Source organism: Tachypleus tridentatus, chromosome 1 (genome assembly GCF_004210375.1).
Source record: "Tachypleus tridentatus isolate NWPU-2018 chromosome 1, ASM421037v1, whole genome shotgun sequence".
Taxonomy (NCBI): Eukaryota; Metazoa; Arthropoda; class Merostomata; order Xiphosura; family Limulidae; genus Tachypleus; species Tachypleus tridentatus.
The window spans coordinates 97,024,790-97,051,164 of record NC_134825.1 but is presented as its reverse complement, the minus strand read 5'-3'; the positions used below and the strand labels follow the sequence as shown (position 1 = coordinate 97,051,164).

The 26,375-nt window shown below is 33.4% G+C and overlaps 1 protein-coding gene across 3 annotated transcripts in view; it reads left to right on the top strand.

The window, feature by feature from the left end:
- Window positions 1-26,375, top strand: part of LOC143256523 (beta-scruin-like) — a 138,248-nt gene that overhangs the window by 53,367 nt on the left and 58,506 nt on the right. For all 3 annotated transcript variants that reach the window (XM_076513875.1, XM_076513868.1, XM_076513885.1), the window contains exon 8: window positions 687-868. In XM_076513875.1, the coding sequence (XP_076369990.1) occupies window positions 687-868 (182 nt within the window). The remainder of the gene's footprint in view (window positions 1-686; window positions 869-26,375) is intronic.

The window sequence follows — 26,375 nt, the reverse complement described above, 5'->3', positions numbered from 1 at the left end:
ACTACTGAATTTTGCTGGTATTTGCAACTGGGACAGAGGGAAGTGATATACTAATCTTTAAAGATAAATTCTAGATTATGGTGGATAAAGCATGGTTAGTGAGATTGTATGCCTTTTAAACTGCACAAGGTTCATGTGAAGTGTACTTCATCATCAGTATTGTGGGTACATTGTTCATTTATATGTCTGTATGTTCACTGAATTAAAATAGTTTTCTCTTCTTTCTTAAAGGTAAAGCTAAAACTTTATGTATTATTATTATTTAGAAACTGAATTTGGCAGTTATGGTACACAAAAAATAGCAAACACAGGTGGAAACAGCACTTTTATTTAATGCTATGGCACCAGGAGGATGCATACTGCTGGAATTGTTTTGAAATATCAGTAATTTGAACAAGCAAATTTTAACTTAGTGAATGTAATGGTGCAATATAAATTGGAATCTATATATGACACATCAAGTATAGTTATTAATTCTTTGTGTTTGGTCAGCTTGTTAATGTGCTTAGGGTATGTTTTCTATTTTGTTTACTGCAAAACTATTTCACAAGTATATATATATTCTGAATATTTTAAAAGCCTTTTTGTGCACAAAAATGAAGTTAATGATATATTTCTGAAAGATACTTATTATTTCCACTTCAACTCACTTTGATATACCTTTTTCATTCCATTTTAAACTACAGATAATAAGGTTTTCATTGTGGGAGGTATGAATAGCACTGATCAGGTAGCATTAACAAGCACTGATATATACAATACTGAGTCTGGAAAAATGTTTAAAGGACCAGATCTTCCTGTTCCTTTGACTGGAACTGGAGTCATTGGAATACCATCAGAATGCATATCAAAAGATGATAGAATTTGGGTAAGTACAAAAAGTTTTCTAGTGTTTAAAAATTTAATAATATTTAAACTGCTTATTTACTCTTTGTTTATCATATCAAAGTTCACATATTTTTAAATATTTTGTTCACTTTGAAACTTTAATAATATATGAACCACACCAGTTTTAAATATTATGAATTTTTTACATCCAGTAATACTGAATTGAGTTTAGTTATCAGATGATTAGGCTTACTTTTTTTGGTAATGTAATACATTTGATATATTGATCTTTATGGCATGGTATAATAATCATAATTAACTGTGTAGAGGACTAAAATAAAATTCTACTGCAACCAGGGTCACATAAAGAAAAGAAACTGTAACAGCAACAGAAATCCAAAATAAAACTTTAAAACAGTTAGAAAACAAGTTTTATTACTTGCAAAAACAAAAAACAGTAAATCTGTAATACAAATGTTAATAAACAGTACAATATAAATATCAGTATTAATGATTTCAATAAATAAAGGAATTAGGAAAAATATTGGCCACTGGACAATAATAATTTGTTGTAATTATATCTCATGAACTAACTCGTGTACATAATATTTTACAATATTAATATCCATATGTCACTGCAAGGGGAAGCTTGTTTCCATTTCCTTATATAACATATAAACATACTCAAATAAAATGTGCCCTTGCTAGAAGGTGAGCCATTGTTTTAATATAACTACAGATTTATGGTAGAAATAATAATAAATGCAAATCAAAACATTACCAAAAGGAGAGTAAAATTCAATAAGGTAGAGAATTAGTATAATCTTCCCACAAAGAAGTTGCTAAGTGTATGCAAAACATTAAATAGATATTTAGAAAAATGCACCTGAAAGATTTAAATACTTTTTATTATTTATGGAAAGGTAAAATAAGATATTTCCAATAATTTCAATAGGTACAACACTGATATTTTCTGTGCATTTGAATTTTATATATCCTGGGTACAGTGAATCCTAACTAGTGTATAGTTAAGTTGTGTCTTTTAAACTAAGCAGTTAAAAAGGAATAAAAATATTTCTTTCAATTTCTACATCATAAGATTGTTATAGAATTGAAATAAAAACTATTCATTTCTTGTTCACATGTTGAAATTGTATCATAAAATCTAAGCTTCAGTTATTCTCAGTGGACACAACAGATAGCCCATTCTGTCTTTGCTGTAATGAAATACACATTACTTAACTTCCAATCCTTTGGTACTTCCCAACTATTCAAGGACTTACAGCTCTTCAGTGGAACTGTGGTATGCGTGCAGACTTACAGTGCTAGAAACCAGGTTTCATTACCTATGGTGAGCAGAGCACAAATAGCACTTTATGTAACTTTGTGCTTAACTTCAAGTAAACAAATAAGGAATTACAAGAAAAACAAAAAGAATTGTACAAGCAGCTCACATATCCAGTCTTTAACTTTCTTCAAAACATCTTGGTGAAGTATTATTTGACTCAGGAGCCTTATCATTTTTAAACCTCCCAATTTTTTCTTAACAAGCTCAGAATATACACAGTCATATTGTTCAACCATCTATCAACTGTTCAAGATGAGGAATACTGCTTAAATCTTTAGTTGTAAAAAAAAAAGAAGAATGAGCTGAATTTAATAACCCAGCCATGTCATAATCATCATAATGTCCTACCCCCCTTCTAACATTTTCTTTATCCTTAAAGAAATCCTTACTGATAATTTTCACATTTTCAGTTAACCTTGTTTTTTTACATCGTTTTTGATATCCTAATTTCCCGTTTCACCAACTTTCTTGATATTCTATAATCTTTTGCAATATCAATTAATTTAAATTTCTTAAATTTGTGAAGCTTTATTTGTTTTTTTCTCTTATACTGTTTGGAAGCCAACTTAGTCTTTTGCTTATGTCTTTCTATAAGGAATATGTTTATCTTGAATATTTAGAAATTTATCTTTGGCAAATTTTGTCATTTGATCAGTGTGTCCAAATGATTCAGCTGTCTAATTCATAATATATAGTTCTTGTAGCACCCCTTCAAAATTTTCCTTTTCAAAGTTTGTAACCAAAATGTCATTATTCCTTATCTTATCGTGGTGCAAAACATCAAACTTAATACAGCAATGATCGCTTGTACCTAGATGATCCCCAATTCTACTCTCTCAACCATTTCTATATTAGAAGTTAACAATAAATTTAAAATATTATTTCTAGTAGGTTTCTTGACCAATTTGTAAATAAATCCAACAGAAATTTTGATCACTTTCCAGAAACCTTTTTCTTCCTTGTTTGATTCAAGTATTTCCCCAATTTGTATGTCTGATACAAGCTATAGAACAATGCCAAAGATGATTCATCATATGTAATACACTACTGATGATTTTATACTAGTTTTACAAATTTTTCCAGTTCAACAGGTTTGTAAGGAAAAACTAAGTGATGGTTGTTAGATCAAATACCTATCTGGTACTTCAGTAACTTTGTTACTTGCATTTTCTTCTACGTTAGTAGTGGTTTTATTTTTTCAATAGAAAATTTAACATTTGTTATTGTTACTTGTGCATAAGTTAATATACTCATCACGAAATGTATCTATGTAACTCGGTTTGTGGTAGACGTTTTAAAATCACTCACACAATTACCTTTTCCATTTCAGTGAAAGTAAGTCATTCTTTAATATGTTTTGGATATTTTATTTTTTACTTGAACAGTAGTACTCAACTTTGTGCTGTATATATATATTTTATTCCTATTTGCTAAAAGTAGTAGTGGTGGTTAGTACTGCATACATAGTGGTTAGTACATAGTTAGTAGTGGTTTTATTTTTTCAACAGAAAATTTAACATTTGTTATTGTTACTTGTGCATAAGTTAATATACTCATCACGAAATGTATCTATGTAACTCAGTTTGTGGTAGACGTTTTAAAATCACTCACACAATTACCTTTTCCATTTCAGTGAAAGTAAGTCATTCTTTAATATGTTTGGGATATTTTATTTTTTACTTGAACAGTAGTACTCAACTTTGTGCTGTATATATATATTTTATTCCTATTTGCTAAAAGGAGTTACGTTGATGATACAGAATTTTTTATTGGTTATTTAAACATGTTAATTTTTGTTTATAGTATTCTTAATGCATATTTTAATTTTATAACATGTTTAAATACTTTGTTTGATAAATGTATCCTTGGAATAGATATTAGTCTCTCCAAAGAACAGTTGTTTCATAAAAAATTAGATCATGTTGTGTTTCTAATGGCTTTAAATTTTGATTTCATAATAATTTCTCAGAATATATAAAAATTAGATATTTAGTTTTGTTCTTTGTTGTGATTTTAATATGTTTATTTAGAATTATTTTATTAATGACAAAATAGTAGTGATGTCAGAGCACCTATCTTTTTTTTTATAAACGTCTTGCATGGAGGAGTTGTCTGTTTTATTACCCTATGTAATGCCCTTTAAATGTTCATGCTGAAACTAACCAAGAATATATTTTTATAGCATTGTTTCTGTACTATAAAGATGATTACAACATTAATACAACCTTTTTCTTCTTTGTTTGATTCAAGTATTTTCCCAATCTGTATGCCTAAAATTAAAATCACTCATAATTATGACCTCATTAACAGCTGAAATCTTAATTTCTCACTACTTTAAACAGTGTTTTGTAGTGGTTTGTAACAAATTCCCATTAAAAATCTTTTCCCTTTATATCCACTAATAGGAACCCAAGTAGATTCAATCTCTTTGGTATCACAGTAATCTGTGGTGGATATGACCCCTCTCAATAATGACTTCCTTTTAATTACATTGGCCTTACCCCCCACAAATGACTTCCTGATAGAAGCAACATATGACTGTTGTTTTTGGGCAGAAGGTTGAATAACAACCTCTGTGTAAGGATTTTTCTTCATATCAGTAATGTAATTTACAGAGAAACATGGATAGAGTATCGGTATTTGGCAGTTGATTGGTGTTCAATTCAAACTTCTTCATACATACATGTAGGTATTTTGGTCTCAAAATTTTCAGGTCATGAAAGGTAATCAGGAGTGGTGAGAAACTGTTTTTTTATCTTCTCCCCACTGGTGGAATTAATGCTTATTCTTTCTATGACTATAGTAGATTTTGAGCTAGTGGCATAGACTTTAAATAATTTGATCAGAATTTACTAGTAGGGCATGAAGATTATTAAATAACTTGTGGTTTGTTGAGTAGCAGTCTCAAGGAATTCAGGAAAGCTGTGAATATCTCAAGCTGAAAACAGGAAGTTGCTGAGAAGTTGTGGAAAACTTGAAGTGTTGATGTAGAAATGTGATGTGGTCATTGATATAGACCAACATTGTGACAACAGTTACAAAATAAATGAAACACGGAAATTAGAGAATATTTAGTCAACTTAAGTTGTGTTAATGCAACATATTACATTTTATGCAGTATTTGTATTCAGAGAGAATTACTTCATTAGGTATTAGCTAGAGCTGGCAGTAATTTAGTTCATATATTTATTCTTATTTCTGTACTGATTATTCTAAATTCATGGATGGTCCCTTTTCAAAGCTGGGAAGACTTGGTTTAGGGTGGAACTGTTTTGTTCAATTAAGATACATATCTTCTGATGTTTGGTTATTTGTTTAAAATTATAGCATTTTGTATAAGTATGTTGTGGATGTTTTGAGTTACAATGGTAGTAAATATGGGATTTATTCAAATATTATTATATTTGATGAACTGAACTCCAGTTTTTTTCCAGTTTCTGTGGTCTAGAACTCTAGGCATTTATTGAATATTATTTTATAAATTGATACTAAAATCACGTAATGAAAACTAACAAAGAAATACTTCTTAATGTAATAACTTTCAGACTCATGAACATTCAAAGTGACTCTCTTAAATATGCAAAATAAACAAAGATGAACAAGTTTTTATGTTATAACTTTTGTTATTACATTTTAAGTTTTAATCTTAAAATTTTAAGTTATCTTTATTGAACTGCTATCCATCATAACTATTATTATACAGCATACCAATTTGTTACATTATAGTATATAGTAAATAAATCATTATGCTCAACCCTTAGAAGTAGCAACTGGTACAGCTTGAACTCGGTTGTTTGCTATCTGGTTATTGATCCTTTAAATAATGACTTTTTGTCAGATGTGACATTTTTTATAATGGCAGATAAACTGGTCATATTTAAAAGGGACTACTATATTTTTGACATCTCTAAAAGTATGTAACTCACATTTTATGTACAAAAATACTCCTCCCCTTTCTTTTTACTAATCTATACCTATTAAATAACATGTAACTATGAATTTTAGCAAACTTTCTGTCATCAAAATAATCTACATTTAACCAAGTTTCAGTAATTCCTGTCATATCAAAATCCTCCATTCCTATCAGTGCTTTAAGGTCATCTATTTTATTTCATATACTTCTAGCATTACAGTAGTAACATATAAACCTTTTGTTAAAACTAACTCTTTACTTACTTCCTGGACTAAATGTTTCTCCACATTATAGTTTTTTGCATTTAGTTTATCCTGGCCCTTACCACTGTCTAGTCCTGGTTTAAATCTTCCCATACAGTTGCATTTATAGCCCTGACAAACAAACCAGACCCTACCTTATTTATATGTTAATGATCCATTCCATAAAACTCCCTTCTCCTACTGAACTGATTCCTCAAGTTTAACCAGTCTATTGACTCATCCCTACATATTAACCTCAGCCTAGCATTTAGCCATAGTGACCTGTTCATAATTTTATTCCCCACAATTAATTCTCAGTGGTATCTCTGGTGCAAGTTATGGCCCTTTTCATTAAATCTCTTTATCAACCCCTTGTACTTATTAAGTAGCTCTTCTGACCTACTTTTCCATATAACATAAGCCACTGTGTGTATAACAAAAATTGTACCATTACTAGCCCCTTTTATAATATATCTTGCTCTATCAGTTATATCCTTCACCTCTGACCCTTGGTTTCTTTCCTCCTTACTCACCATACAGACCGTCCTATCAGTGTGCATTGTCAAGGAATCATCTATAACTATAACCTTCTTAAGTTATATTTATCATCCACATCCTTCTTTGATTCTTTTTTTTTTTTTTTTTTCCAAGGATTGAAATCTGTTGTGCAACAAAATAAGCTCATTACAATTAAATCCAATACTTTTAGTTTTAGCCTTAATAATACTGTAACTTCCTGAAAGTCATTATTAACTGATGTGTTCCTTGCATGAAAAATTAAGCTCCTTTTGAAATTCTGCTACCATTTCTCACAGTTTACCATTCTCTTTATCTGTTTCCTCTATTTTACTTAGAATAACCTACAATTTCCCTTAAACTTACAAACTATACATAAAGATTGCACATGTTCAGTACTAATAGTAGCTTCTTTAAAAGTATATGCCAGTCCCATGTTCCCAAATCAAACCCACTTGTTGCACCCAAACAAACTGGGAACACTTAACTCCAACCTTAATTTTAACCAGTATATTTGTAACCCACAAATAAATACTCAGTACTAAAAGTACCATTACTCTTTTAGCAAAACTGTTAAGCCTAACATTTTAGAATAAATTACAGTATTTTATCACCACTTTACACTTAACTATCATATTACAGAAGTGACACATAACAGTTTTTACAAGCTACCTATAGACTGGATTTAAACTCAAAGAGAACTAACTAGTCTTTATATTGTACTTGTTTTACAATTTACCAGTAAAATGAATAACAAACTAAGCCTAAAATATCGTTACACATCATAAATCTATTCAGTTGTAATACAGATTACATCACTAAGCTCTAGTATAAAACTAAAACTTCAACTCTACTAATTTTATCCCAATCATACTAAATCTAGTTATTGTTATTTAATTCAAGTTGTAACGTGTTATTGTATTAATATTAAATAATATTCAATCATCAATAACAGCATATCATTCAAGTGTGATCGCTCTTTCATAGCGCTCTCTATTGGAACATTTATTCTATAGAAGAGTATTACAGCATTTTCTCTTTATATAAATTTAAGTATCATTGTTACTGTTATGTTTAACACTTTTAAGCAAGATATTTTTCAGTAAACCTTAATCAAAAGTAAGTAACATATCTTAGTGACATAATAGCTTTTTAAAGCAAGACACTGTTTTTAATTGGCCCTATAGAAAAGTAATACCATACTATTGCAATGGAAGTTTTAGAGATAGGATATTCTTTTACTGAGTCCCCTGATGGTAAAGCACTAAGTCTTTGAATTTACAATGATAAAATCAGGGGTTTGATTTCCCCTAGATGGACACAGCAGATAGATAGTCAGGTGTGGGTTTGCTGTAACAAAACACATGCACACAGATATACTTGTTTAATGAAACTTTTGCTAACACTCCTAGTCTCACGACTTCATAACTTTAAAGTAATGCATAATTTTAAAGAACTTGTACAAAATATGGGTAAAAATAGTAGTTTTATAACATTATAAAGTTAAGATAAAATAGACTTTCATTAATCTTATAGAAAAGATAAGTGAAACACTTTAGTCTACAAAATTATAAAACTGGTTATGGCATAGTGGTTAGCTAGCTTGGACTGTGTATCAAAGGGTTCTGCATGGTTCATAGCTCATTGTTGCAAAAACATGCTCTGCACTTTATAGCCATGGATGTGTTTAAATGATGAATGATGGCCAAATCATGTTTCTTAATTAGGTTAAAATAATAGGTTGTGGTGGATATTAAGGGCTAGCTGACTTCTCATTTATTAACTAAAATTTATAGACAGCTGTATGCTGATAGCCACTTATGTAACATTGCACAAACATTCTATAACAAACATTATGGATGTAAATGGGAAAGTTTTAAAACATATGAAGCTTAAATCAAAATTTCAAATGGAAATTAACCTAGAAAACAAAGAATATTTTTTGTTTTTCATTCTAGAACAGTCAACATTTTGATGAATAAGAAACACAGAAGCATTTTTCATTTTGCAAAATTTCAACTTTTATGAAAATACCTAAAAATAGATAAAACACTCAGTTTTGTGAAACTATTGGTTTAAATGAAAATACTTTAAATTATTTAAAATACTTTTCTTTTATAAAACACAGCTTTTAATAAAAATTAAAGCAGTTGATTTACCTTAAACTCTGTGTTACTTCTTATCTGATATCAGAATCTCCAGAACAGCCATGGACTTTTAATTGGCTAAAGTTATTCTTTTAATTATCTTTTTAGCTTTTGCCATGTGTTTCTTGGGCTTTGTGAGTCTTACACAGATTTGGAAAAACTTTCCATTTCTTCTCTTCTTTGTTAAAATATGACTTCAGTTGATTTCACAACCTTTGCTTTGCAATGGTGTTTTGAAGACTGTAATGTTGTTGGACTGAAGTCTGAAGTTTTTTTTTTCTTGCTGGGCCTGATTTTCCAGGTTTTCTTCTGGTTGATGAGCTGATTTAAAGTTTCTGACATTGGTTTGATGGTTATAATCCACTTTTGTGACAAATTTTGGCACTTATTAGCTTTTAGGGCAAGTTTCACCCCATGGATTGTACTTCATAATTGGTGTTTGGTGATTAATAGGCTTGTAATGCCCTCCAAAAGAATATTTGAGTATATGATGACATTGTTTTTCACTAATATCGACAAATGATGGTATGGAAAACATTAGTTGGAGTGCAGGCAGGCTGGGGCCTAAGGCTGCCATTACAATATCAAGAATTTGAAGATATTGACAGTTTGTCTCCAGATGAGAATCTCCACTGATTTGTCAGAAAACAAAAGGGTGAGGTTTTCAACAGCAAAGGATTCTCCTAAAACATCAACTGCACTTAAGTAAAGACCACTTTCAGAGTTTGGGCCATTTCAAAAATGTTTTTAAAATCACTCCCAAACACAAGTTGGTCTTCCATTATAACATAAAGATCTGGTAAGAGATTCTGGCACGTTAAAAAAAAAGTAACATAGTGAGAAGACTCAGAAATGTGGATTTTGTAGTTAAAATCTGAACTGATATTTCTTGTTCAGTGAGAATTTGGTAGGTAAGAAGTTTGAAGCTAAGCAGATGTAATCTGTATCTGCTCCATAAGAATATTTTAGATATTAAGTATTAAGACAGTGTTATTTTTCAAGTGTTGTTTTGTACTACAGACAAAAGAATGAACTTGTATTACTGCTTGGAAATATTTCCCAAGCACATATGCATGTCCTAGGTTTGTATGGTATCTGCACATGAACCCAAAAATACTGCCATACTCTCTGCCAGTCTTCTGCCTAGCAAAGACAATGTTTACAGATTAGCATATCTTAACATTTACATGCAAGTAATAAAAAACATTTTCTAAATGTAAAATAATGTAGGGGGCAGCATGATATCAATGGAGCTATTAGTTCTTAAATCTCAATCTGTGTCTCCTTTCTCTGCACACAAGGTTCTTTCTCTTTTGGGTGTTTTGGAGTTCCATGATAGCTCTCATTACCTTGGGTTGTAGCTACATATGTGTTTTTCCATTGGTGTTGCATGATCAATAGAATATTGCTCAGGATACCTTGGATTAAGTTATCTTACCCCTCATCCCTCACTATATGTCATTTTTAACATGGTAGATCAACAGGGACAACACCATGGTGGGCATTTCTTTTCCACTCCTCTCATAAGTTTTATATTTTTTATTGACATTACTCTGATGGGTTGGAGAGCATTTGTGTATTCCTGAGAAATTGCAGATCACTGCTCTCTAATCAAATTGGTTTTGCATGTAAACATGTTGGTGCTATCTACCATTTTTGATGCCCTTATCAAGTCAGGCCCAGCCTTCTCTTCAGTTGAGATCAATGGAGCTTTTAGTTCTATGTGTATGCCTTGGTTACCTCTTTTCTCATCCTAATGTTCATGTTTCATAATTCTTCATCTAGCTGTTTGACAATGGTTACTCTGTCTACCATTGCTGGTTATTGAGCAGCTCATACTTCCATTTTTCCTACTTCCACAGAGACATTTTCCTCTCTTCCCCTTTTTTTCATTCCTTTTGGCTCCTTTGTCAACCCCACCCTTAATTCAGATTCTTCCATTTTCCTTTTTGTATTCCTACTCTGATGTAGTTCATCTAAAGTGGTGCTATTTGCCATTTGTTATGCTTTGAATCATGTCCTCCCTTTCATATGAGGCAAATTGATCATAATCAGTTCCAACAATTCAACCATTGTTTCTTACATCAGTTGATAGAGGAGCACCTATTCTTATTTATTTTGTTTTCAAACATTGAAACTCCTATTCTTGGTCCATTCACATCACACACACACACACACACACACACACACTTATCAGCATGCATTATGTCTTGGGTGCTCTGAGTATTGTTGTGGATTGATTATCTTGTCCCTATAAGATCCTCCCCATGGAGTGATCTCTTGATCATCAGATGTTTACTAAGTGATGTGCCTTGTTGTGTATTCCACTTCTAGATGCATTTGCCCTCATGTCAATTCAAGACTACCCTTTTATTGGTTCTCAGGTTTTTCTGTTTTAGCTTTGGCAGTAGATCCTTTCACTCAGGATTGATCAAACCTTTACCTTTATGTCTCCTTTCTCCTTCTCCATATTTTAGCCATTGTTTAAGCCACTCTGTGTCAAGTGCTTCTCATTGCACATTTTATGGCCTGTTCCATTGTGATTACAGTTTTTACACTACTTCAGTCATCACCTTGTTACAACTTTCTCTTTCCCATTCCATACTACAGCAATCTTAATAATCTGTGTGTCATTCTGCATTCACAACACTTCAGCTTCACATGTGACATTTGTTCAGTCCCTAGTGAAGCATTCTTGACTCTCAGTAGGTGTAACGCCCTTTTTAACCTATTCAGTTCATTCTTCATACTTAATAGTTTATCAGAGAAATGGTATTTTTTATGCTATTGATCTTTGTGATTTGGTTACTTCTCTTCCCATCCTAGTATCCCTGTTTGCCAGTGGTTCTTTTGTTTACCATTACTGGTTATTGAGCAGTCTCACACTTCCATTATTTTCCTCTTTTATCTTCTTCTTTTTCTCCATTCCTTTTGGCTATTTTACCAACTTCACCCTAAATCCAAACTCTACCATTTTCCTTTTTTATTTTTACTCTGACATGGCTTATCTTGTCTCTCCCATTTGTTCTCTCCAGTGCTACATTTCTCACATGGTTTCCTTTCATGGTTCCCATTCCTACTATTTTTCTTTTTCACTTGAACCCTTCCACTGCCTAAGGCATTTCTCCTGTTTCTCTTATGGAGCCCCCCCCCCAGTACAGTGGTAAGTCTACAGATTTATGATGCTAAAATCAGGGGTTTGATTCCCCTCGGTGAGATCAGCAGATAGCCTGATGTGGCTTTGCTATACGAAAACACACACACACACCCTTATGAATCTGATTCTCCAATTTATTTGGTTGACTTATTTTTCATTATCTCCTGATTTCCAATGTATTTTTTAGATATTGTCTCATCAGTTCTATTTCCTCACTTCTTTCTCCGGCAATTTATTTTCATTACCCATGGTAAGAGATCATCCAGACTGGCATTTTAACCACATTGCATACTTACTGTCTTCATCATATAACCATTTCTTTTAATCTGGAAGCTGAACACTGTCCATTGGCATCATACTCACTTGCAGTTCAACTGTTAGTGGGCAAGTAATTTTCCATTTTATTATTTTCATTACAAAGGCACGTTGTATCCTGCTCCTTCATAAACAATGCCTGTCCAGGTATAATAATTCCTAAATCCATTCTCTAAAATCTATAATAACATCTGTTGAGATTAGGTGTTCCACAAGACTGATAAGGGTTTCTGTCGCAGTGATTTGCATAACAAATATGTCCATCTCAAATCCTACCAACTCATGGGTTATCATGATTAAAGCAGTGTTGGAATAGTTTTCCACCACTCTGATCCTTGTTGAATAAATCAGGACTTGCCTGCTTTTAAAAATAAGGTTTTGCAGTTACCTTTTGCAACACTGGCTAGGAGCTGGTAAGTAACAATGACTCTTATACTTCACTCAAAAAAAGAAGAGAATAATATAGTGGGGAGTCTGGAGATATCATTCTGTGTTCAGTCTTATTCAGCTGAGAGTAGGGCCAGGGGCGTAGATCCTGGGAGGATGGGTGGGATACATCCCCCCTTCATTTTAGATGGGGGGTATGGTGCATACAATCATCCCCCTGCATACAGTTTGGTCTGTTGAATTTTTTATTGCACCACAGGCCTACAAATTGTGTGTTTGTTCTTGTGATTCTTGTATTCTTACCAATCGAATTACATAATTAGGTCTAGATGTAGGCTTTTTCAGTAGACGAAATGTACATCTTTAATATACGCGTGCTTCTAAGCTTTTCGATCCAAGCAATAGTTCGTACGTATCAGTCAGTAGGCCTAAGTATACATGTAAGGGTTGTGAGCACTATCACAGAATCTACCAACGTCTTGTACGAAGTGTAAGATTAAGTAACATTTTCATCACAATAGATTGAACAGAGCATGAAATTCGAAAATATTATTCCCAAGCGTAAAATCCTGTGATCTAGATCTGGCAGGCCATTTGTAGCTTGTAGCTGCATCAATCTTATGTGTATATTGTGCAGTTTTCCTATGCCATTTGTTCTTATGCATGTCTAGCCGGTTTTATTGTCGAACGCCTTACTCTCCTTAGCTGCCACAACCGCTGATCACAGTGTACGTTTAGTGTACAGTTAACGACAAGGTCGGGCCGCTCGATCCAGACGCGCCCTCCATCACCCCCCTCTCCACTCCCTTTAATCTGAGCCACGATTTTACAACAGGGCTCATTAGACCTGTGTTTGTGGCCCTCATTAATCCATGAAATTTCAGATTATCACCGCCCTCTAATAAAGTGCTGGTGCTTTATGGTAAAATAACAATATATTCTATTATCATAGATAGTAAAAATATTGTATTTTTGTGTATAATTAGAACACAAAAGGAGCGATTTCAACGGCCTGAAGCCTTTACTTGAATTGTATTGCTAGTTTTTGTTTAGGTATTTTTATTTAATAGACGTGCTTATAGACATTATATCACAACGTGTTTGCCTTTTGATGAGGTTTAACAGGAATGTAATATATTTGTGATTGTTTAAGTATTTTTTGAGAAACTTGCAATTTCTTATGTTGTAACTAGCACACATTATTGTCCCAGCGATGTCCAGGAGGTCAGTCGGCTCGGTAGTCACTGTGAGGTTCGCGTTCGACTTAAATACATTGTACAGTTCAGTCCTATTTCCATTCTGTTCTATCTTCGTTCGTTGTACATTAGAGTTTTTCAATAAAGACTGTATTTCAGCCTGTTAAGTAATCTGGGAAACAGGTCCAATTATAACAAGCAAGCTTCAGAAACTTTCCGATATCAGACAGTTCTGCAAGCCAATTACTAGTACTACAAGTGACAATGCAGATTCGGATAATCCAGCAACCTCAAGCAAAGGAATAGAAACATGCCATACAGAGGAAATACCATGTTCATCAGAGGAGGAGTCTGAAAATGCTTGTGCAACTATTGCACATCATGAACCACCAAATAGTTTTGAAACAAGTTTGTGCAGTAATGAAAAATCTGACACTCCACAGATACAGTGGAGAAAGCCATATCATCCAGACATACAACTGATACCACGACAGAAAGCAAAATCTCAAAATATCAACTTTCAGGGCAAGTGGTCTGATGCTTTCCCATGGCTGCACTTTGACAATCAGACTCAAAAAGTCATATGCTTTCATTGTGCCAAGGCAGACAATATAAAGGTTATTTTACAGGGAAATTGGAGAGGCCAGTGGAGTATACCTTCATATTCACTGGTTTTTGCAACTGGAAAAAGGTAAAATAGAAATTTAATGAACACCAATCCTCCTCTCAGCACAGATTTGCTATATCTCCAGAAGGTTCAAGTGATGTAACTCCAGTGATTGTCCAGCTACATGATGGAAAAAAGAAGCAGCAGAAAGAATGCAAAATAAGTCTAGCAAAAATATTCAGAAGTTTACATTTTATACTGCATCAAGGTTTAGCATTATGTGGACATACTGATATGGAGGGGAACTTCCTGCAGTTAATGAAGCTCCTGGAATAGGGAGATCCTGAGTTGACGGCCTACTTGTCAAAGAAAACCACATTCACATCACCCCAACCTAATAATGAAATAATGGAGATGTTCAGCCATCAAATACTGAGGAACATAGCACATAAAGTGCAGCAAAGTAAACTCTTTGCATTAATGGTTGATGGCACTCAAGATGTTACAGGTGCCAAACAGGAAGCAATATGTGTACGATACGTAGATGAGAACCTTGACGTCCATGAGACATTTCTTGGTTTGTACAATATTTCCAATACAACTGGTGAAACACTATCCTTGACTATACTTGATGTACTGACTAGACTCAATTTACCACTGTCAGGATTAAGAGCACAAACTTATGATGGAGCCACTAACATGAGTGGTGCGTACAGTGGATACCAGGGAAAAATAAAAGAGAAGCCACTGTCAGCTTTGTTTTTTTTTCACTGCAGAGCACAGAAGACTAATTCAATAATGCAACATGCAGTTAAAGCTTGTGAATGTGTTCGAGATCCTATCCAGTGGGTACATGAACTTGGTGTCTTGCTTTAGAGGTCAGGCAAATACAAGACAGTCTTGAAAATATTGTATTATCAGACAGCCATAATGGTCCAGTTAAATACATCCTTCCACTGTGTCCAACACGCTGCTGTGCCGCCTATCTGCAATTACATGTGCTAATGATCCCTACAGTGACATTGTTGATTCTTTGTCTGAATTAGCAAATGAAAAATCAGATGTAGCAGTGAATGCACGAAGTGTGCTGGACAGATTTGACATAGGAAAAGGGAAGACAGTTTTAGGATTGTTGATGACTCGGCATCCATTAACTGCATTAGAGGAACTAAACCGTGCATTCCAAGCAAAATCAGCGACAGTATCTGGCATGACTGAAGCATCTACAATGACAGTTGAGCAATTGCGGGTATTGCAAACAGAGGAAAATTACAACAAGATATTTGATGAAGCTGAGAAAAAGGTAACTTCTCTAGATCTGGTGCCTATTGAACTACCACACATTCACAGATCCCCCAGAAGGATCACAGGTGATGGCTCAGCACACAATTCTGCAACAGCTACATATTACTACAGAAGCCAATATTTTGAATTTGTGGGCACAGTCATAGAACATCTGACCACTAGATTCAATGCAGACAACAATGACTTGAGGCAATATCTGGCACTTGAGAACATGATCACATCTGGAAAGATTGACAACTCGGTTATAAACTTCTATCTAGAAATCTCTGCAAAAGTGGCTCGAGTTTCAGTTGCCCATGTTCAAAGGAACAACAAAAGTAGTATCTCTGAAAGGTGCGAAGGATGCTTACTGTAAAGTGCATGAAACAAGCCAGCAGATGTTTAGTGAAGTGTTTCTTCTCATGAAAATTTTGCTTGTATGTCCAGTATCCAGCTGCAAATGTGAAGGCAGCTTTTCTGCATTAAGACGGTTGAAGACGTGGTTAAGGTCAACTATGTCTCAGTGCCACCTCAACCATATGGTAGTTTGTCACACTCACAAAGATAAGGTCGACAAGATAAATATAGAAGAGCTTATGAAAGAATTCATAAACAGATCATCACAAAGGACGTCTACGTTTGGGAACATGTAGACTAGAGGACTAAATGAATCTTACTTCAATGAAAAGTATAAATAATTATATGCTACATTGTATTGATGTGTAATTTTCAAGAGTTTGCAAAGACATTTTAATTATTTTTATCAAACAACATGAATAGTTTTTCAGTAGATATAAACTTCTCAAGGGTAATTACTAATTTTATCAATATTTGAAAATGTAATTCATGCAATGAAAGTTATTAGTAACCTTGTCAAGTATAATGGCCATCTTTTATACTGTGCAGTGTGCAGGAATAAATTCATGTGGCAATTAATTTGTAACACATTCATCTTTATTCTATTAACAATTTGAAAGCTGTTCACAACACCTGACTTATACAAACCTACATGGAAACCTTGAAGTATCATGGCAACCAGATTACTCTGTGGTTGCATGTTTACAGCTTTCAGGTTCACGTAATCAGAGATTACCAATTTGCAAATTGAACAGTCCACATAAGTCGTTGTAAAAATCATCTCCCCCATTGGGTGTAAAAAATCTATGCCCCTGAGTAGGGCAGTGGTATTTTGTCAGTGTAGATGGTGTGAACAATCCTTCTTCAAATATAGACAAAAAAACAAATACCTGACGATGTCTGATTTTAGTTTGCAGATACTTCATCAAATACAGTTAAACCTCCACCTGGGATTCTTCATTATGATCATGTGAAAGTCTGTTTCCAGCTAGTCTCTGTTTCATCAGAGCTGGTCTGGTCAACATAAGTCCTAACACGTGTCATGGACTAGATGCTAAATTCCAATGTTGCCAGGTTTTGATTCAAGTGACCCACTATGTTGCATATCTCCTTACCATCACTCAAATGTGGGGTTCCTGGTGTTAGTTGTTTATTAGGTCTGCGTTCATGTATCCTGCTTTTGGTGACTGGGGTGGAAGTTGCTTTCTTTTCTGCTTTCTAAGTACCCCTTTTCTCCTAATCAGTTCACCCATCATACTTAACTCTTTCATGGTGGGCTCATGTAATGTGCATAATTTGAGTCATGATTCACTTGTAGACAATTCATGCAATAGCTCTGAGGGTTATTAATATATCCTCTCAACAACTAGTAAGATTTTGTGAAAGATCATAAGTATCTTGCACACAAATAATGATGGTTTTATAGTTAAGTGTTTTTACCAAAAATATTATTTTTCTGTTGTAATTATTTGCATTCAAACTATTAACAAGTCAACTGCATGGTAATTTTCATTTTACGTATAAAAGTACTTTTCTTCATCTTACAGTTTTCATATTTCATTTGTATAATTTTTAAAACTTCCTGAAGGGATATTAAAGGTTTTTTGTTTTTGTTTATAGTAGGTGTTTACATTTTTGTCATCTTTACCATATCACTAACTCTGGCTTTTACCATAAATGTGCAATGAAATGATCAAAATTAGAAAATTAAAAAAAAACATCTTGTAAAATGTTGTTTTGCTTATATATTCATAGTTTTTGGTTTTTTCCTTTAAACATATAGATAATTTTGAGCATTCTATCTTCCATTCTTGCTATTTACCACTTATTATTCATTTCAACAAAAGTCAGTGGTGCCCTTGAGATATATTACAGTTTCTTTGGAAGACATGGAACTCTTCAGCAAAATCTTCATTCAACACATAATATTATAAGCCTTCAGAATGAGTGCAAAGTGTGATGTATATTTAAAAATATTTAAACCTTTTATTTATGCATTTTAAAGTATAACTAATACATAATTAAGTATAAATAGTAAGACCTAAATACAACTTAAAATATATCTATAACTATAACACTTAGGTAAGAAACAATCCAAGTGCTATAATTGATCAAACAACCAACCAATCATATTATAATTAATTTCCTCTAATTCATGATGATAACTTGGTGCAAATTTCAAAATAATTGTTGTTATATTATCCTGAAAATGACCACTTTCTAATGGTTCTACATGTGCTGTACGTGTACATGGAGGCTATAAAGCTCAAACAAATCTGTTGAGAGTGGGTGTGGCAACTATCAGGGATTGAAAAAATGTATTAATTTTTCCAAGTGTATTCATTCAAAGAATTTTGAAATGAAAGATTCAGTAAGTTATCTAAGTATCTCACTATTTTAATACACCTCTACAGTACTTCTGTTGTATTACTAAAGATACAGAGTATCAAAGTAGAGAATTTTCATAGCTCATTGATCACATGGCAAATAATCTGAAGTTGCAAATATATTTTTTAAAGGTTTATTTTGAAATTAAGGACTTAACACTTGAATAAGATAAAGTTTTGCATTATAACACACATTATAATATTAGATTAATTCATATACATTGACATTAAAGATGTTTAATTAAATTCTGAATGTAACACTGACTTACATAGGAAAGGATTTAAGGGGGTTTTTGTTACAAAAGAGTTAATGGAATTCCTGTTATGTGCCCATTTACATCACCCACACCTACAAACATGTCATGGTGCTCTGAATCTTGTTGCATAATGACTGTATAATTCTTGATATTCAGATGTTTAGATGGTGATGTGCTCTGTTGGGTATTCTGCTTCTAGATGCATTTGCTACTCACTTTTGGATGGGTGGAATCAAATTTGTTTTCCTTTCTGCTTCCTAACCATAAGGTGAAAGTGGTTGAGGCCCTCTGCCTTTGCCACTACACACCATTTGGTATCATCGCAATTGGCAAAGAGTGTACTTGGTACAGACTTGGTGCTGTCTTCCATGGGCATGTTCCTCTACATAGAGATATTGCACTCCATATGCTCTCTTAGGATATTTTCTGAAAGGTTCTCATCAGGGTAAGTTTTGCACCAGTCCCTGCATTGGTTCAGTGTGTGATTCCAGCTATTATGTGAGAGGAGGTAAGGTACTGTATCAGAAATTATAATTTTTCTATGTTTAAAGTGTATTTCAGATAGATACTTTTCTATAATCACACTACTCAAACTTCTTCCCCCTCCTCAGGGACTTCCTTTTTTGCTGAATCTACAGCACAGAGTGAGCCATCTATGTCAGGAAGATGTGCTGAACTTTTATTGGTAGATACAACTGTATTATATATAAACAGTTAAGAGTAGGCTTTTGGTGCACATAAAGAGGGCATTACTAAACTAGGATATTATGTGGGTAAAGGTAAGTATCTACTGGAAATACATTTTCAGTATAGAATATTTATAATGTTTGTCATAATGCGTAACTCATAATCTATATGCTGGTGTGAAATTAATAAAAATCCTATAATCTATGTGCTTTTGAAAGATGGACTTTTCTTCTTCAGGGGCAAACTAACCATTCCCAGTTTTCCCTTGAAGAAGAAAAGTCCACTTTTCAAAAGCACTTCGATTATAGGGTTTTTATTTATTTCTGTGAAGGTTTCTTGAACCTGCATGTTTTTTCTAACATCATATATATGCTGGTATGTTACTGTTTTTGACCCAACTGACCACATGGTCTGACAAACACATCATTATATTCAACCAGCAATTCTGTAATTTTCTGTTGCTATCTTAAGTCTATATTGTTCACACATTACTTCGTTTGTACCCTTTACTTTGTTCTCAAGTGTTATGCAAATGAAGAAACACCAGCTGTACAGTTAGTTCCATGACAATAAACATTCTGTTGGTAATTTTAGTAGCTAAATGACCATAATTACAAATTAGCATTGACCCATAAATAGCACAGACAGAGCACCTTAATTTCTTTCATGCATTAGTTTTCTAATCACAGAAAAGAGAGATCACACACTACACTGATTCTGTAGAGCTCCACAGAATACTGTTTGTTAAATAAGAGATTAAGAAGCACTGATTCTCCTCCTCAATATGTATTTGTGTATTCCATATTCTTAGAACTGCATGTGACCTGTTACATAAGTCAAAATTATTAACAATTTCTATAAGAGACTCAAAATTAAGATATCAGTGCCTGAACAAAAAATTGAGACACCTATCATCATTTTGTAAGTAGTAGTTTAAAAAAAGTAATAAAGACAGCTATTTAATCACATCTAGTATGGAAACATTAGTCAGAATATACTTTCTTTTAATTGGCCTAAATAATGGCTGTACTGAAAATGCCTTGTACACTGCTAGGTTGACCAATATTGTGGCAGTTACTGGATGAAAAACATGAAATGTTTTTTTATTGTCAAAATTACTTAGTTTATTGACAAGTTATGTTTAGATCTATTGCCATATTTCAGATATAAATACAGGATGTTGCATATCAGGTGGTATGGTCCTCAACTTGCAGTCTGCGGGCCATTAATTCAACTCTCCATCCCATCAAACATTTTTGGTTTTTTAGTCATGGGGAGCATTACATGATGGTCAATCCCACTGTTTGATTAGAGTAGCCCAATTGGCAGTGGGTTTTCATGATTAGCTGTTTCACTCAAGTCTTTCACTGCCAAATTTAGGGTGATTAGTACAGATAGTCCTTGAGTAGCTTTGCGTGAAATTCAAAACAAATCAAACTTAAATACAGACTATTAAAAACTTGAAAGAAACATTATGAAACATACAAAGAACAGTTTGGTAACATTGTACAATAATACTTGTAATAAAGAAGAGAATATAATAACACATTGACATAATATAAACATTTGAGCTGTAAAAAGTAGGATATAACAGATGAAACTGAAACAGTATGATAAATCTCATAATTATAGAAGAATATGACATTAATAGAATTAAAGAAAGGAAAAACATTCATTCAGTCCATGCAAGTAAAGAGTCCCCAGTTTATTTTTAAGTAATTCTCTTTGTGCAGTGTTTTATATTGCTTATTTGAGCTGAATTGTGGAGAAATCATCAATATTATTATCTGAGCCACTAAAGTGGTGTCCAAAGGGATGGACTTTATCCAGTATTCCTATGTGACTAAGGTGTTCCTATATTATATTGTTGTACAGTGACTTTTTTCCAATAAAGAACTTTTTGTATTGTTTGCACATAATACAGTAAATCGGACATTGAGATATGCAAATTAAAGACTTGTATATTGAAAGAGAATTTAAATTCATGTTTTTGAGTATTATTATTTATATATTTACAAGTTACACCCCTGAAGTTCTCACTCCATTGGTTATTCTGTGGGTCATCAACCTGTGTAGTATTGTTAAAAATGCATAATATTTTTTTTTTGATTCAAGGGGGCTTTTTTAAATCCTTGATGATCTGCATTTAGATGTGAAGAAGGACATTAGCCTGAAACATCAACAATCAAAAACTATTTTGGCAATATATTAACTGGTGTTTTTTATGCTTTGTGAATGTCACAGTGGTCATTTTCTACTTATTTTGTACTTTTTGCTCCTGTATTAATCAGGAACACATTCTCTTCTGTACACCTTTACTGCCATCCACCAAGATTCACCCTAGCTGTGTGAGGTACATTGGCTGCCTAACCTTTTGGACAACCTGGATAACCCGTCGAATCCTCCTGCTCAACGCCAATGAAACTTGCTTGGGCCAACCACTTGAAATTCTCATTCAGTATCCCTCAGGGTCTTTAAAGAAGTTTGCAATAGCAGTTTTACTATGCCCAATCTCACCAGTGATGGCTGTTGAGAGAAACCTTGCTTTTGCAGCTCGACAATTTTGCCACTTTCAAACTCTGTCAACCTTTTAGCCATTGTCATGTTTTTATCCAATGTGACACAGGAGACGTCAATGGGAGATATTGACAACGCTAATGCCTGAACACAGATGACTAAATTTTGTTATGTGTTTTCCGATTAACGCTTCATTTCAGTATGGTCTTAAACGTTTGACCAGCTAGTATTTAGGCTAATTTCATAGTGTTCACATTTTCCCTATGAAATGCAAAAAAAAGGTTTTTTTATTTTCATCTTTCGAAACTCTACTCAAATAAGTGGTTGAGTCTAAGAATGCAAAATGCATATTTTTTCTTTATGTTCATTGGCCTTAATATTTTGGCCAGCAGTGTATACACACTGGGTCTCAGTAATGTAAAAGGACCAGAACTGTAAAAATTGTGGTTTGTCTGCATCCCTAAAGCTTCTTATGTGAAATTGTGAAGAATGTTCTTCCTATCTTGTATATGGAACAATTTCATTTGAAATTCCCACCAGTCCAAAAACAAAGTGTGCACTCATTTCCATTTAGAGTGTCATCTGGGAAGATGTACTAACAGATGCTGGCCACTGGGAAGCTCTAACCTCTCATTTAGGTGGCATTATTGAGACTGACGTGTTTATGATTGAGGAGCTTTGTTTTAGGCCTAGCTCAAGCTTTTTTAAGTATGGACATCTTCTGCCATTTCTGCAACCAACTTGAAGTAACCATCTGAAACCTAGTCATCAGAGAAACAGCCTTTGTTAGAGTGTAGATATACCTATTGTATATTGTAAAATATAGTTTCATTTGGAATACTTTCCTTTCATTTATTTATTAGAATATTTTGTGAGCTACAGCTGCCATGAGAGGATATGCCTTCCAACGTAAATGACATATTGTCTACAAAAGTGACCAACTTCAAGTTAAATTCCTGTCTTTCAAGCTTTGCAATCAGCTGATCAGATACCTTTGTTTTCATTTGAGTTAGAATGACAGTGCAAAGCAGCCATGATTATGTTCCAGTTACTGAACTTCTCCTCATACAGATACTCAGCTGAGAGAAGTTCTGAGCCACCCAGACTCATCATCAGGTGGTACACCACTTATACTCGAGTCCATCCATTTCAAACATTTTCTTCCCTAAAATACTTAAGTAAGTAGTCTAGATATTACTTTATGCTCTCTTGAAGTGTAAAAGGAATTACATGTATCATTTCATGAACAAAAATAAGCATTTTTATAAAAAGTTATGCTTTATGCATTTGCCTTTCACCATAAATTTTTTTCCCTTTGCCATCATAATTAATATATTGCAGGGTTACACATTTGACTATGTTGGAATATTTCTTTAGAAACAATTAAGCACTTTAAAAAATATTCTTTACTGCTAGAAAAAAATGTAACTGTTTTTGGGTAATTTGGCAATGCTGATTCTAAAAATCATATTGAAAATTACTGATCTCCTCTAGTTTTCAAGCTATGATAGATTCATTCAGAATATACTTATATACTGTAAATATATTTATTTGTTCCTTGAAAACTGAAAATAAGTGTCTGTTGAAAGTGTCTGAAGAACACCCATGAAGTATGATCCCCATTTAGAGAGGTGCATACATGGGAGATTGAACCACTTCTTTACCAGTTATATTCTGCATCTAGTGTGTAAATAGGTGTTGGATGCATGGATAGAAAATGAAAGGAGCATAGCCAAGAAAGGAGAGAAAACTAGTTGGGTCGAAATCAGAATCACAATATAGCAGTAGCTCAACCCCACAGAAGAAAACCTGTCTAGAGACAGGAATGTGGGAAGGGCTAAAGTGGAAGTGCTCCAACATGTAGAGTGGCTTGAATGTAATGGATCATACCTGGCTGATCAATTCCATTCCAAAAACAAGTAGAATTAGGAGTAAAACCTCCAACCCATGGTTGGAGGAGGATTTACAACATTTTATATTAAGTAGAATGAAATGGAAACCAACTTGCAAATTGCTCATTTGAGAACCCAACATCCAAACGATGGTAGGAAGAGATATGCCCATGTTAAAGATTACATTAAACACAAACTGCAGCATCAGTTTCAGTCAGTGAAAACACCTTGAAATAGAGCAGGAGATGAAGAACCATTGACCATTTAACATCATCCTCCAAATAAGACTGGACAGATGCTCTAGAAGTGTATAGCAGTCTCACCTTTTGGATAGAACTGCACAGAAGCTGGGCACTACATTAATCTCTGGGACACACCACACACAGGTGGAGATCCTGAGGCAAATTAACTCTCTCAGCACGGCCTCAGTCAATTTGACCAACTATGTGACCTCTTTTTTTTGAAGTTTTTAAAGATTTAGTACTCTTAATCTTCAATATAGTGCATACACCTTCACAAAATTTTGCAGTCTTTCAATTAACATTAAAAGTCTTTTGCTTACAAAAAGAATCATATTTTTAGTGAAGTACTTTTAATAAACTGAAGTAAAGATTTGTCCATTATATTGAATATTTGTTTTGAAAATTCCTTTGTGTAATCTTTAAAACCTCCTAAGTACATTTCTGATGCTGTTTTCTCTACCCTATTTCAAAACAGGGTTAGTCAATTTTACCAACCTCGTAAGCACAAAAAAAAATTAAGTTACCCTTTTTTCATTTTTAGAATGACTTCATATTGCAACCTGAAACTACATTCATTTATCTTAAGTAGCTTTAAGCTTGTAATAGTATAAATCTATTTATAGTTAAATTTTATTGTTTTATTTCCCATTTGATTGTCCTTTGAACTATGTCTAGACTTTGCACCATTTTAAGTTGTAAATTACACAAGGCATATATACCTCACATTACATTATCAAATTACATTACCTGCACGATGCTCTCATGTGTACCTCGTGAAGCATTTTTATTGTATGACTTATTTCACCTAATCTAATGCTAATTAACCAAATCAGATCCCTATGCTTACATTTTAATTACTTTGATAATAATAAATAAAGAATAAACATGAAAACAACAAATACATATCCTTTTTTTGGTGTTGGTTGTCAAGGCGTATAAGCCTATTATTTTATACTAAAGGTAGTAATGTTCTAAATACATTTATTTAAATAAATAATGTGTGAAAGAATGTAGAATAGTAACATGCAAAAAGTAGACAACTTCCCCTAACTATCACCCCCACAATGGCACAGCAGTATGTTTGAGGATTCACACTGCTTAAAACCAGGTTTTGATACCCATCTGTGCATAGCACAGATAGGCCATTGTGTCTCTTTGTGCTTAATTCCAAACAAACAAATCTTCTAACTCTGAAAATTTGTTCTGGCTTTCTAACTATGCAGTATTAGCCATTACAAATTCATCCAGTCTAATCATTAAGTTTCTACCTTGAACATTGCTTATACTCTCAGTGAAACTGGCTATCACCTGTTCAGAACATAACTTCATACAAAATGTCATTTGATAAATGAAAATCTCAACTTTCTATTGATTACACTGCACAACAAAGTTTTTGCTTCTTGAACACTGTTGGGGTGTTTCTTATAGATTTTTGGCTGTTGATCACGAAAATCACATCCAAATTTGCCCATCATGAACCGTTTCATCGAAATCTTCAGTTTTGCTACAGTGGAAAAATGATATCAGGGCAACTGGAATCCGTCAATGCTTGCAGACTACTGTTGGATACTGCAACATGATGCACCGGACATTGAATACAAACGAAAATCAGGAGCAAAACATTTAATTATGTTGAACTTAATGGCGTATTAGAAACATAAACGAAATTATATACGTTATTGTCAGTAAACAGTTAACTGTCTATTTCTCAGAGCAAAACCAAAAGTATAATTGTGCATACCTACCAGGTATCTGTCACAATCAGCAAAAACTTTTCAGGAAGCAAAGCATTTCAAAAAAATTCTTGTGCAGTGTTATAGGTGATACATAATGAAATATAAGAGAGAACTTAACAATTCCTGAAAGAGAGGATGTGACAAGTGTAGGTGGCAGGAGGGGCCTGATTTTCTATTTAATACTCCTGAAATAAAAAAAAATTAAAGCCTATAAAAATTATGGTTTGTCTGAGCAATGACAATTCAATATTGAGTAAATTAGGTTTAATTTCACATATTTTCAAGGGGTGGTGGAAAAAATAGAGAAGACAAGATGCCTGGAAAATATTTTACATGTGTCACATTGGGGGAAATTCAGGA